The sequence below is a fragment of the Pan troglodytes genome, chromosome 1 (genome assembly GCF_028858775.2).
Source record: "Pan troglodytes isolate AG18354 chromosome 1, NHGRI_mPanTro3-v2.0_pri, whole genome shotgun sequence".
NCBI lineage: Eukaryota > Metazoa > Chordata > Mammalia > Primates > Hominidae > Pan > Pan troglodytes.
In genome coordinates this window covers 76,513,403-76,526,868 of record NC_072398.2, presented here as the reverse complement: position 1 = coordinate 76,526,868, position 13,466 = coordinate 76,513,403, and the positions used below count along the sequence as shown (strand labels likewise).

Here is a 13,466-nt window from a genome sequence, read left to right as displayed (position 1 = left end):
GGCTTCCTGGAAGAGGTAATTCCTGAGCTGAATCTTGAAGGATTAATAGGAAGTGGCAGATGAATGAGGCAGAGGTATTCAGGAACTGTAAGAATAAGGGGGCAGTGCTAAGAAGGAGTGTGTTTCTTCTGGGTGACTGTTAGATATTACAAGAAGAAAGATACAATGAGAGTAGGGGTGGAACATAAGCCTGGAGCATTCGTTTATCTATAAGTAGGCCATCCAGTGCTGTGTATACCCAGAGTGTTAGATGTCATGGGTATTTATTTTCCGCCAATGCCATGCTATATGCAGTTTTATATTATGCACATGGAACCATGCTTTTAATTTTTTCCTAAGCAGCAATATTTTTGGCATCTTTCCATGTTAATAAATGTAAATCTTAGCATTATTTAAAAAAAAACAGCTTTATTGGGGTATAGTTGACATACAATAAATTGCATGTATAATAAACTACATGTCAAAGTGTATAATTTGGTAAGTTTCGACATTTATGTATCTGAAGCCATCACCACAATAAAGATAACAAACATATCCATCATTCCCAAAAGTTTCATCATACCTCTTTGTAATTTCTCTCAAACTCTCTTCCCCCACAGCAATTACAGATCTGCTTTCTGTTACTATAAATTAGTTTACAGTCTCTAGATTTTTTATGTAAATGAAATGATAGTTTTTGGTACCAGTTTTAATGGCTGCTTAGTATTTCATTGTCTGGATGAACCATAATTTGTTAATTCTCTTTGCTAAATATTTAACTTGATTTCCCCCCCTGCCCTTATAGACTGTGTGTACTTGATATAGCAAAATATATATACAAAGGTGGACATCTGAAGCCTTTTATCCTTAAGATAAATTTCTAAGAACTAAATCGAAGACTATGATAACTTTTTAAGACAATGTATATGCCAAACTATCCTCTAGACTAGTCATTTTACACTATCACTGTCTGTGCTTAAGAAAGTCATCCCTTCTCCAAGAATGAGTGTTATCTAAAAAAGGAATTTTTAAAAAAATGATGGAGCAAAATCAATATTGTTTTATTTACAGGTCTTTTCCCCCCACTAATGGTATCCTTTGGGAAGTATTTAAAGATGCTTCTTATAGACAACTAAGGCTACATACCCTCCTCTTAACATTTTAATGAGTAACTCTTAATGGTAGTCTAATTTATGGAAACTGTTAATGTCATATTTAATATGAACTGTTATTTTGATTGGTTTAAGTAATTGTCTTTTGTTCTTTTTGAAGGTTTGTTATTGAACTTTGTGAACCAATTCAAGTAAAACAGCTTGATATTGCAAATTATGAATTATTTTCTTCTACTCCTAAAGATTTTCTGGTTTCTATCAGTGACAGGTAAATTCTAAAGCTGTTTCTATAGGGTCTATGTTGGATCTCTGAAAAAAAGAAAAACAAAAAAACAAAAAAGTGGGTCACATTTTGACTTCAGTCCATTTATTTTTTAAAGGTCAGTTTGTAATAACAACGATAATACGACTGTATTGTAGGCTCTTGTTAATCACTTACCTTTTACCTTCATTAGCTCATATGCTTTAAACATAACCATATGATATTATTCTCTTATAATGTGGGGAAACAGAAAAGGGGAGATTAAGTGCCTTGCCTAGGTCACATGACTTGTGAGTTTTAGAACCAAGATTCAGAACTACAACTCTTGACTTCAAAGTCCTCACTTGCAGTCATTATGCTGTCTTGTTTCTAAACATTTCTTTTAAAAGTTGTTAAAAACATACATGTGTAGGTGCTTTATGAGGTATATTTTTATTAAAATATATTCTAAAATTTTTTTGTACATGTGTGATTATAAAAGAAATAAATATATGTTGTGAGGAATTTGGAATAGAACTGCATTTTGTCAACCAGAGATAGCCCTTATTAGCATTTTAATATATTTCTTCCAGTCTTTACTATGCACTTATTTATTAATTCTATAAAAATATGTACTATTACATCCTGGAAATACTCTTTAGTCTTTTACACGTATCATTTTTAATGTGTACACATTATTTTTTGTTCAACAGAGATGTTAAATCATTTCATAAATAGTTTTTGAGTGTCCACGATATGCCATGTAGGATGCTGTTTCTTTATGGAACTGTTATTTTGTCATTTAATCATTAAGGGTTTTCCTTGGTGTTTCTTCCTCCACCTCACACTCAGCACTGCATATATACAGTTTTTGAAATCGGTTCTCAAGACCTCTTGAGAATTCTGTTATTCTGCCACTACCCTTGCTCAGTTCACTTCTTTTTCTCTCAGCTGCAATTTTCTTATATGTCAAATGAACATACACAGCTCTGATAAGTAAAGTGTATTTTTTTAACGTGGTGAGAGGGCTCATTATTTTGAGGAGTTCTTATAATGTTTCAGTAAACAGATATAATAGTTTTAGACTTTTATATTAAATACCAAAGTCTCCTTTAAAGGGGAATAGATATGTCAAATTCAGATGTGGTTTTAAAAGTTTTTTCTTCCCATTCTCTTTCCACCAGTACTTGTATTTATACTTTACATTATTACACACATGTCAGTATGTGAAGAGCTGTGCCACCTTCTTCCAAGACAGTCTCTTGGTGACTTTCTCTTATAAAACCTCCTCCCAAACCCCAAGAAGTGGTACTGGTCCTACTTTTTGTTAATGGTGTGATTTTTCAAGGCATTCTTTCCTGGTAAAGAGAAACCCGTCAGTTCATTTGGAAAAGAAAATGTATTAAATGTATGTATTTATGTATTAAACTGTTAAGTCAGCGTGTTCACCTGGAAAGGAAAAAAATTATATTTTGAAAATATGATAGAACCTTTCAATATGTGGTTTATAATTTTTAAAAAATAACATATTTCTTATATTTTTTAGATATCCAACAAATAAGTGGATTAAGCTGGGTACTTTTCATGGTAGAGATGAGCGGAATGTACAGAGTTTCCCTTTAGATGAACAGATGTATGCAAAATATGTCAAGGTAATGTTTACACATACAGGACTATGTTCTATAATGAAAATATACGTGTTATTCACACTTCATACACCTCATCTTTTTAGAAATCAGAAAAGTTAAGAAATAGACTACACTATACCACTTAATAGGTAATTCTTACTTGGGTATATTATTTCATGAATCAAATATTGCTACATTCCCTTTTGCATTGCTGGAAGCCTAGGCCAGTTTTTTGTTATTTATAGCCCTGATAAAATTCCAAATTATAACTATTTAAGTTTTTTGAGTCTTTATGCAAAATGTCATCTTCATAGTATATTTCTTTCTATTTTGAAACTGAAATCATTGCTGGTCACTGAAGTCTTTAAAGCAGGTGTAATTTCTTGTTAGACTCTGATTCTTAGACCATTTCATCTTTAACGTCCACTTATTTGGCATTGTTACAGCTTTTGTCTTTTTCTTTGTATAGCCAGATGAAATATTCTGTGTCCAAGTACCAATTGCAAATAAAATAGAGTTTTAAACACCGGTGTTCTATATTTCCACTGCTGCTTCTACCAACTAATTAAGTAAAATTATCACTTTTGAATTGGGTTAGACAAAATAGGGAAAATTCTTACTCCTTCCTTTCCTCTTTTTTTTCTTTAAAATTATAGCCATACCTTAAAGTACTATTGAATTAATATTATGACATTTTTGGAATGGCAGCAGTTCTAATTTCTATCCTTTCTTCTTTAAATGTGAGAACTTACAGCTACCTAATTTTGTCTTCTGTGATTTTACCATCTCTTTTTAAAGCATGTTTTAAATTGACTTCTATAAATAGGTAAACTTGTAGTATTCTTAATCTCAGTATAAAAATGCTAAATTCTGTTTTTAAAATAAAGTTGATATTCTCAGTTAAGTCAAAATTATTAGTTCAAAAAAATTAAGGAATGTTTTCAATTCCTTCTAAAATGAGTACTGAAACAATTACTTAATTTTTTATACAGTACACTTTCTTCACTCTGAAGAGACAAAAACGTTAAAAATCATTTGCTAGGTGATAAAATCGTATTTAATTTTGGAAGGATATTTTATTGGAAACATAAAGAATGCCTTATAAAACTTTCCACCTTGTTCCTTTTATGGTGGGAGATTATACAGCATTTTAAATATTAGTTTTATAAAAAACTTTCTTTGGTAGAATTGAGTCTAAAAGCAAGAAACATTTACTTACAGCTCATGAAAAGCAGAGAAAAATTACTTTCTGATTTTCATTTTATAGTAATAATGTTATATAAGTTTTTTACCTGGATGTTCCTTATCTTAAAATAACTACACCCAAATCTACTACTTTTTAATAGCATACATTCGAAAGGCCAATTGGTATATATCTTCCACTTCTGTAAGTTGTACTTGAAATAACATAGCATACCAAAAATTCATACTTTCCCTGAAATAAGTTGTATATAAAAGTATAAATATCATTTCATAATGGACTGTTATCAATATGTATATGTGTAGAACATATATGTATATGTGCATATATATCAATATATAAATCCATATATGGATATATACTTGATACATGTCTGTAATACTTAAAGTAAAAGATTGTTTCTAGATACTGTTTATTAATTGCTTTTAGAATGCTTTCTATCTAACAGCTATATAAAATAACAGCAATGGCTTGTAGATTAGTTAACTTATAACCTTAAAGTTAATTTATTTCATTGCAATCATTTAGATTATACTCTCAGGTAGTGATGGCAAAAATTTAAATCATTGCTTTTATTTCTGCAAGGAATTAAGAATACTACAGTGTTATCCATCACATGACATTACTCTCTATACTTTATACAACATAATTTACAAATATTTAAAGATGCTTATTGCATGATGTCTAGACTTTGGAACTGATTTCTTTTTCTTTTCCTTTCTCTTGCTTCAGATGTTCATCAAGTACATAAAGGTTAGCAACCTTCTCTTTTGCACTATTAAATAACAGGGCATGGCATATTAATGCATTACAAAAACTTTACAAGTATTGATTTCGGGAAAAATAAGGACTTTATAGAAATGTTTAGAAATGTTATAATGAAAAAACTGAGTATATTGTTAGATAATCTTACATGCTCTCTGCTGGCTTCCCATTTTATGTGCTTTTATTCTTTAGGTTGAGTTGCTATCACATTTTGGATCAGAGCACTTTTGTCCATTAAGCCTTATAAGGTAATGCAGAACAAAATACATTTATTGAGCTTTTTAAAAAATTGATATACAAAATTTTCGATATATTTAAAGTGAAGAAATAATTTTCTCTTACGTGAGTTAATACCATAGAAATAAAAACTGTGAAACCTTTCTTTTGAATGCATTTTGGAAAAATGTCAAAATATCCTCTTTTAAAAAAAAAACCTCATTTTGTATATTTGTTTTAACTTGCTTGCTATTTTGCCATGATGATAATACACAGAAACGTTTTAGACTGATATGAAAACTCATCCATTTAAATACCTTAAATAGATTAGTTTTACATTTTAATTGAAACAGTAGATGACTTAAATGTAAGGAGCAGCCATTATTTTTGAGTCCAAAAGCCAGTGGCCCTCAAAATATGACCAAAGTTGATGTTTGTCATTTATTGTGAAGAGATTAGTCTTAACGAGTGTTTTGTTTTGGAAGTCTTTAATGAAATTGTTGTTGATAGGGTATTTGGCACTAGCATGGTGGAAGAATATGAAGAAATTGCTGATTCCCAGTATCACTCAGAACGCCAGGAACTATTTGATGAGGACTATGGTAAGTGACATCAAACAGATGACTGTTAGGTATATTTTTTTTACTTTTTAAAAATCGAATAGTAATGGGGGAGTATAGCTTACTTAAATCAGTATGACTGTTGTCTTCAGGCTTTTGTTTTGTTGTTTTTAACTCTAATCAACTTTTACTTAAATCTGTTTTCTAATATGATTGCTTTGTATTCGTATTGCTTTCCAAGCTTATCTATCACTTATTTGTAACTGAAACTCCCTTCTATAACATTAATGGTATAAATTATGATTATATCCCTATGCCAGGGCCAAAAATCTGTTAAACTCACAAGATACTGAAATAGTAGAAATGAGCTTTAATGCCTGTGATTTCCCATGAGCCTAAGAGCAAGCACATTTTGGCTTCCTGTGAGCCATTGAGAAATCCTGTGACTCTAAAGAGTTAGAGGAAAGTTTTATGACACTCTCCATTTCCTCTTTAAGTCCTTATTTTAAGATGTGTTAAACTATTGTTTGAACAATCTAAATTTTCTCAAGAGTGAAATGAAGACATTGACTAAGAGTTGGTAAAGTATATTGAAAGCTTGAATAAAAACGTCTTATAAATGTGGTTAAAATTTTGGTAAGCATTACAGTTATTTTCCTTGGTTTATATTTGTTTGTTAAATGGTTTCTTAATCTTACATGCTTTTTGTGAACATGTTTTAGATATATGATTCATATTTATCATAAAATGTTTTAAATGTCAGCTGACTTTGACAGGACATAATTTGAGCTTTTAAATATGTTACCATTGGAGCTAGATCTCAGCATAATTACTTTTATTTTCTTTTTTAACAGATTATCCACTGGATTATAATACTGGAGAGGATAAATCCTCAAAAAATCTTCTTGGTTCTGCTACAAGTGAGTATTTTGAGGATTTTCTATTCATTCTACTATTTTTTCATTCTGACACACATGGACATTTTGTCATGGTATGGTTGAGGAGAATTCTCCCAGTGTTGAACTTTGAGTTGAAATAAAAGATACTGTCTTTTGAAAAGTATTTTTATAGAAATGCGATAAGAATATATGAAAAGAAAGAGGAGAGAGACAAATGCAATCATAATAAAGGTGTTTCTTCTACTCTAATTAGGCGCTGACATTTTGGGACAGATTCCTTATAGTGAAGAAAGGGCTATGGATTTTCTTGGGGAAAGAATTATTAAAACAGTCATACCACAGTTAATCTATGGGTATGGTTAGTTTGCCATTTAGTTACAAAATATAAAGGGTGCTCCTACCATCATGATAATGAATACCAATAAGAATACTAGTAATAATATACTCTTTGTAAACTAAGAAACAATGAATAAGATATAATACTGGTGCTTTAGTTTGTTGTTATTCCAAAGTCGAATCCCAACCTAGTGGTAGGCTCACTAAGGAGACTACTGGAAAGACCATTACCTGACTGACACTTTATTTTTCATGGTTAGATTCTGTGTAGGTATATTTCAATGATGTTTTTGATTATTTCTGAAAAATGTAAAATTAACTACAAGTAGTTTTCTTTTTATTTGAAAATTATTAATAAAATTTAATAAAAACAAATCTTAGTAAAATAGAAGACTAGTTGCGTGTGCTTGTCACTTTTTGCTCTTAGTGAATTGAATTGTTGAATACCGATGTCTGTGAACATTGACTTTGTAAGTTTTTTAGCTATTCAACCAGTAGTCTAAATACTTAGGTTGATATTTTGTGTAGCCACAGTATATAGAGTTAAAATTACCTCTTTCATCTCTCCTTCTAGCCTTTTCTTTCTTTTCCTTTCTTTTCTTTCTCTTCCTGCCTTCCTTGCCTTCCTTGCCTTCTTCCCCCTCCATAGAAGAGTATAGACCTCAGTGGACTTTTTAGGGGATGGGAAAAAGAGTGTTAAAAATACCTGTAGAAGGAAAATCTTTTGTGATTACAAAGTAATATTCAACTTTATTACATATCAGTTCAGTATATTTTGTTTTACTTTATTGCTAGGCTTCTGACTTCCTAGATATTAGTGATTACTTTTAAATAGGATTCCTAGCTATCTAGTTATTGATATAAAAATAAGTCTTATTCACTGCTATGTAATGTATTTTTTAGGAGTGAAAGAAATGTCTTATCTGTCTGGATATTAATGTTTTTGTTTCCCTTAATTTGCATTTTATATGTTACATAGTAGTCATTATTCTGCCATTTATGTAGCTCAGTAATGTTGAATTAGCTCTGCGGAAGCATTATTATTTTATGGGGTCAGAAAATAGCCCCATACTAAAAGATCTCTAGCTTCTGGTAGGTACTGGAAAAACGAGGACACCTTAAGGAAATAATGTCTTATTGTAGTTTCAGATAAAGGAAAAGTGTGTTGACATTCTGGATTTTATTGCTATATCTTCCTATGTGGTTAACTTCTAGATGCCATTAAAACCTAACCAGAGGCCAGGCACAGCGGCTCATGCTTGTAATCCCAGTACTTTGGGAGGCCTAGATAGGCGGATGACCTGAGGTCAGGAGTTTGAGACCAGCCTGGCCAACATGGTGAAACCCCATCTCTACTAAAAATACAAAAATTAGCCAAGCATGGTGGCGTGCGCCTATAATCCCAGCTACTCCGGAGGCTGACGCAGGAGAATCGCTTGAACCCAGGAGGCGGAGGTTGCTGTGAGTTGAGATCACACCACTGCACTCCAGCCTGGGGGACAGAGTGAGACTCTGTCTCAAAAACAAAACAAAACAAAAACCTAATCATATATCAGGGGAAGACATTTCCCTGTTTGTATTCATGTCTCTGATCAGTATATCAATTAATTAGACATAGAATCTTGTTTAGATACTTCTGTTTGGATCTTTCTCCTTGAAGGTATATCACTTAATTTTCCTTTTACAGATCTCTGGGAGGGCGAGGTTATCTTCCAGTGTTCTAGGTATTGAAAGAATTTATACAGTGAGATAAGATGGGTGGGAGGATGTCAGCTGAGTCTCTAAAATGAGATTTAAAATGATCTCCACCTCCTGAAGTTTTAGAACAAGAGAGGCAGTAAGAGCTGAGTGATAAGACTTTATTGTCATAAAACTTTATAGACTTGGCCTAACACTGCTGCCTTCTGTATCTGTGTCCTTCTACTCTTCTCTGAAGTTTGGGACTGAATTAGCTATAGCCTCCAAGGTGGTATAACTTGAAGAAGTAAATAATAAAGTGGAATCAGAACTTCAGTAGTTCCGATTCAAAGAACTGGTCTTTGGCACAAGAATGTCTTGAGTTTGACTATAATCATCACTGCTTTCTAAATTAGCTTGAAATTGGCCCATTTTGAAACTAGTTTTTTTTCTTGTTTTTAATGTGTACATAGTATCCACAAGCTAGAATTGTCTTTAATCTTAATAGAAACTCCTTTTCTTTTTGCTCTCAAGTAGTTACTAGTTATAGGAAATATGTCACCAGAATACTTTGCCTGTGCTGAGAGTTGGATGTCAAAGAGCATCCACATTGCATAAACATTCTTGATATATAATTTACTTAACTACTAAAAAGGGAGAAGCTGTTATCTTAGAGCAGCATTCTTGGCTTTGTGTGTATGGCTTCCTGATTCTTTTGTTTACATTCTTGAACTAAAACATTTAAATCTTTTACATCAACAAGATTTCCCCATATCACTCTGATTTTCTTGTTCTTTGTCATGTGAATTTGCCAGACCTCTGCCTACTTTGATATTGGCGCAGGTCTGCCTTTGCTCTTAAATATGTGGTTTTTGTTTTTGTTAAAATCACCCTATCTGCTAAAGGGAGATAGGTGCATGTGCATGTTGAAGAGAAAATGTAGTTTTTACTTCTCAAGTATTTTTTGTGGAAAAAAAGTAGATCCTAGAAGGACCATTTTCCTAGAAAATGTGGGCATGCTTCAGAGATAGTACACATAGGAGGAAGTCTTTTTTTGTTGGTTTATCTTCTGTTGTATTTATATAAACTCTTCAACTTCAGCAGCCTGGAAAAATGTTTGTTTTCTTTATCAAAAAGAGACATTGGAGCACTGAAGACTGAGTAAATAATATGGAGATATTTGGTCTTTAGGACCAAATATTAGGAGCATTTTATTCCTAAAGGAATGAGGCGGGATGAATAAGTTGCCCAATTCAAAAATTTAAAAGTTGACTAATCCAGGAGAAATTAGGGATTTTTATCTCTAGTTTGGCAATTATATTCAAAGATGTTATTTTAGTCTATTCTGAAAGTTTTTTAATGGCCAGATAATCATGGTGTATACAAACTATCATGTGTTTAGATACAAATTGAAAATAGAATAGAATATTCACAATTCTGCCTTCTCTCAAAAGACAAAAAAGATACATTAGGCAATGTTCTGTAAACATGGGAAAATTATTTTAGGTTAAATGGGCTGAGAAGAAATTTGCTAAATTTTGCTTTTGTTACCACGTTTCCTGAAATGATGATAATAAATAATATTTTAAAAGGGTGAATAGAAGGATCTTTATTGTAGGTACTGGTGTTAAAATTTAGGTTCAGAAATAATACTGTAAAGCTACTTTCTTTACACAGATTAACACATTATCTTCTTGAATTATTTAATAATGAATGTCAAAAAATTCGAAATCTCATATAAGATCTCACTTTGAAACAAAGTATATAAACTGTTGATTGCACAATTTGGGTTTTGTGAAGCAGTCAGTTTTGACTATAGGTGGCAGTGTAGGTGGGGCATCATAAATAATATTGCAGTATTGGTTGGCATTATAAAGGGTGTATGAGGAAATAACAGTTTCCATTCCAGACTTCATCTTGGTTTATGAGGGAATACGGAGTTTCCATTTTTGTTATCTCATACCGCAGCATCTCTTTAGCTTAAGTAAGAATTAAGGCCACTTCTGTTTATCAGTTTGCCAGGTCAAAGGGCAATATTAAAAATGTTATTTAAACATTTTAAAATGGCAAATATTGAGCCTTTGTGTGTTACAGTAATGATTAGAAACAAAGTACCACTGCTTTGTTGACTTTCAGCGTATACACATAATTTCGTGAAGATCAACATTATGGCTGATTCCTAGCTATCACTTTAAAGCAGTTTGAAATCTGCTACTATTTCTCCCATCTTGAAGCATATATTTACAGGATGAGCTCCAGGCAGCACTCTTTGGTTTACTTGCAACCTTCCTGATGTAGTAGATTTTTCTCTCTTAGATCCTTTTCTACTTTTCACATCTCTGGTTTTCATTGAAAATATGATGAATACTCTGTGGATCGCTTTAGGAAGGGAGATTAAGACAGAAATAATGTATGATGATTAATATGTAGCCCCTGCCAGATCTTAGTATTTTAATAGTAGGAGTATCTGATACCAAAGAATTAACTTCTAGTGGAATTTCAAAGGTTAGACTGGGAATGAAAGTTAATTTCACTTGAAATTACATCACATTACTGGAAGGAAGGTCTTCTATTCCCAGTACCATTTTTTATGGAGTTCTGATATTTTGTTATGCTCCTGTATAAATATATCTATGTAGATATTGAGGTTTGTACCACTTTTTTCATGTAAATATCCTCCTTCAAAAGAGAAGTAGGGTTAGCAGGTATGCAAATTGCTTTTTACAACACTTTGTTTTATGACCTTGACTTTTCATTAATCTGCCCCATACCTGTCCCCAACCAATTAACTAAAGAATTTGTATGCTTTATGATTTAAAAAGATTGCTGTTTTGGTCAATGAGTTTTTTTAAAGTCATCAAAGAGATTTGATTCTATGCAATATCAATTTAGAATTTAACCATATTACCATAGATATGATAGGCTAATCATTGAAAATGTTTTCTGCTTTTTTTTGGATAATCTCTGTTTTGTTTTTACCTGTGATAATCACATAATGTAGGAAAAGCATTTGCTTTTTTACACTTTTTTTAAATTTTAAACTGTAGAGAATTTTTAAAGAAAAATAGGTTTTTCTGTAAAATAAGAATTTTGGTCATCACATTTTTTTTTCCTGTCCCAGTACAGACTGTATGTTGAGTTATACTTGAGTTTATAGTATGCTGAAGACAGTGTTTTGGTAAAGTGTCTAGGGAAGTTTTACAAGAAAAGTATATATAAGGCCAGGCGCGGTGGCTAACGGCTGTAATCCTAGCACTTTGAGAGGCTGAGGTGGGCAGATTTCCTGAGCTCAGGAGTTTGAGAGCAGCCTGGGCAACACAGTGAAACCCTGTCTCTACTAAAATACAAAAAATTAGCTGGACGTGGCATCATGTGCCTGTAGTCCCAGCTACTCAGGAGGCTGAGGCAGGGGAATTGCTTGAACCTGGGAGGCAGAGGTTGTTGCAGTGAGCCGAGATTGCACCACTGCACTCCAGCCTGGGCAACAGAGCAAGACTCCGTCTCCAAAAAGAAAAGTATATTTACATATAAAATTCCTTTTGAACATAAAAATTTAGATACATGCTTTACACTTTTGGCTAAAATTTATTTGTGTCCTATATTGGACTTTAGTTGTGAGGTGAATACAAAAGTAACCAGTCAAAAAATGCAAAAGATCATTCTAAATGATTTTTTGACTATCTGATATTAATTTATATTAGAATATTTAGGTATTTGGTACTTTTTCTGATTGAATTTTGTTTTAGATGCCATTCTAAATATGGTGAATATTGCTGCTAATATTCTGGGAGCAAAAACTGAAGACCTGACAGAAGGTACCTAATCATTTTATGGGTCTTTTAAATAGCTGGTACTCCAGGGATCCTTATATTTAGGAAAATCAAGTAATGAGTTAAGAAAATTTGATTGTTTACATTTAGAAATATAGAAATAATTCAGAGGAACTTACCAATCTTTATTATTCATTGTTTATTTGAATTTCACAAGTTCTGTTTTATAAAAGAATACTGTCTATATAAAACTTATGAATTTGCCTTTTGACTTCTCCTAGCTCTAATATTAATAGCAATGATTTTATTCCTTATCTCTTTACCGAGATTTTGATGTCCTAATGGTACTTCAAGTATGTTATTCTTTTATGTGTTAAATAGCTACTTGATTTAGAAAGCCATCTTTTCCTTAGAGAATGGCAGATGATAATATTTTTGGCAAGAAGAAACAGTCTTGCCTTTTTGTTTTTTTAAAAAATGCTTAGATCCAAGTGAACACTTAAAATGACTCATTTATTTCCTCTCATTTAACAACTCTTTCAGTATCTAGAAGGCATATTAATCACGTAAGGTTACACAACATTCATAGTCACCTGACTTGATTTAATTATCTGAGAAATTGAGAAACAATATATATTACTTGTGATCTTATATGATCATTTCTTCCTAAAAGAACTTTGATTTTTTAAGAAAAAGTCTGCAGTAGCAAACCTATTTGGCTTTTTTCTTCTCTTCCAAGAAATTTGTTTTAGTAAAATATTTTCATGGTACAGCTTTTAAAATTGAACTCAACATTGGGCATCTTTCTTAAAATAGGAAATAAAAGTATATCTGAGAATGCCACTGCCACAGCTGCACCTAAAATGCCTGAATCAACTCCTGTTTCAACTCCTGTTCCATCTCCTGAGTAAGTTATAATGTGATATTAAATAGAATTTTGTTACAATGGAGAGATAAGTATATTAGTATAAAAAAAGGAACTTGTGATTTGTGTGTGAAATGATTACCTGTTGAGAGCTCTGAATCATAGGATAGACATTCTGTGGCCACTTAGAAAATCTCTGAGTTGCTTCTTCCCATTA

At 32.0% G+C, this 13,466-nt stretch overlaps 1 protein-coding gene across 12 annotated transcripts in view; it reads left to right on the top strand.

Annotated features, from left to right (window-relative positions):
• SUCO (SUN domain containing ossification factor) overlaps positions 1–13,466 on the top strand; it is a 78,473-nt gene that overhangs the window by 39,296 nt on the left and 25,711 nt on the right. For 5 of the 12 annotated variants that reach the window (XR_010157304.1, XR_010157300.1, XM_054673178.2 and 2 more), the window contains 8 exons: positions 1,252–1,359; positions 2,879–2,984; positions 4,894–4,914; positions 5,119–5,174; positions 5,653–5,744; positions 6,557–6,622; positions 12,361–12,429; positions 13,201–13,291. Coding sequence is in view for 7 of the 12 variants with exons in the window: in XM_054673178.2 (XP_054529153.1) it covers positions 1,252–1,359; positions 2,879–2,984; positions 4,894–4,914; positions 5,119–5,174; positions 5,653–5,744; positions 6,557–6,622; positions 12,361–12,429; positions 13,201–13,291 (609 nt within the window). In the remaining 5 variants the exon portion in view is untranslated. The remainder of the gene's footprint in view (positions 1–1,251; positions 1,360–2,878; positions 2,985–4,893; positions 4,915–5,118; positions 5,175–5,652; positions 5,745–6,556; positions 6,623–12,360; positions 12,430–13,200; positions 13,292–13,466) is intronic. The other 7 variants (XR_010157302.1, XM_063811465.1, XM_003308604.7 and 4 more) reach the window with 3 other exon arrangements.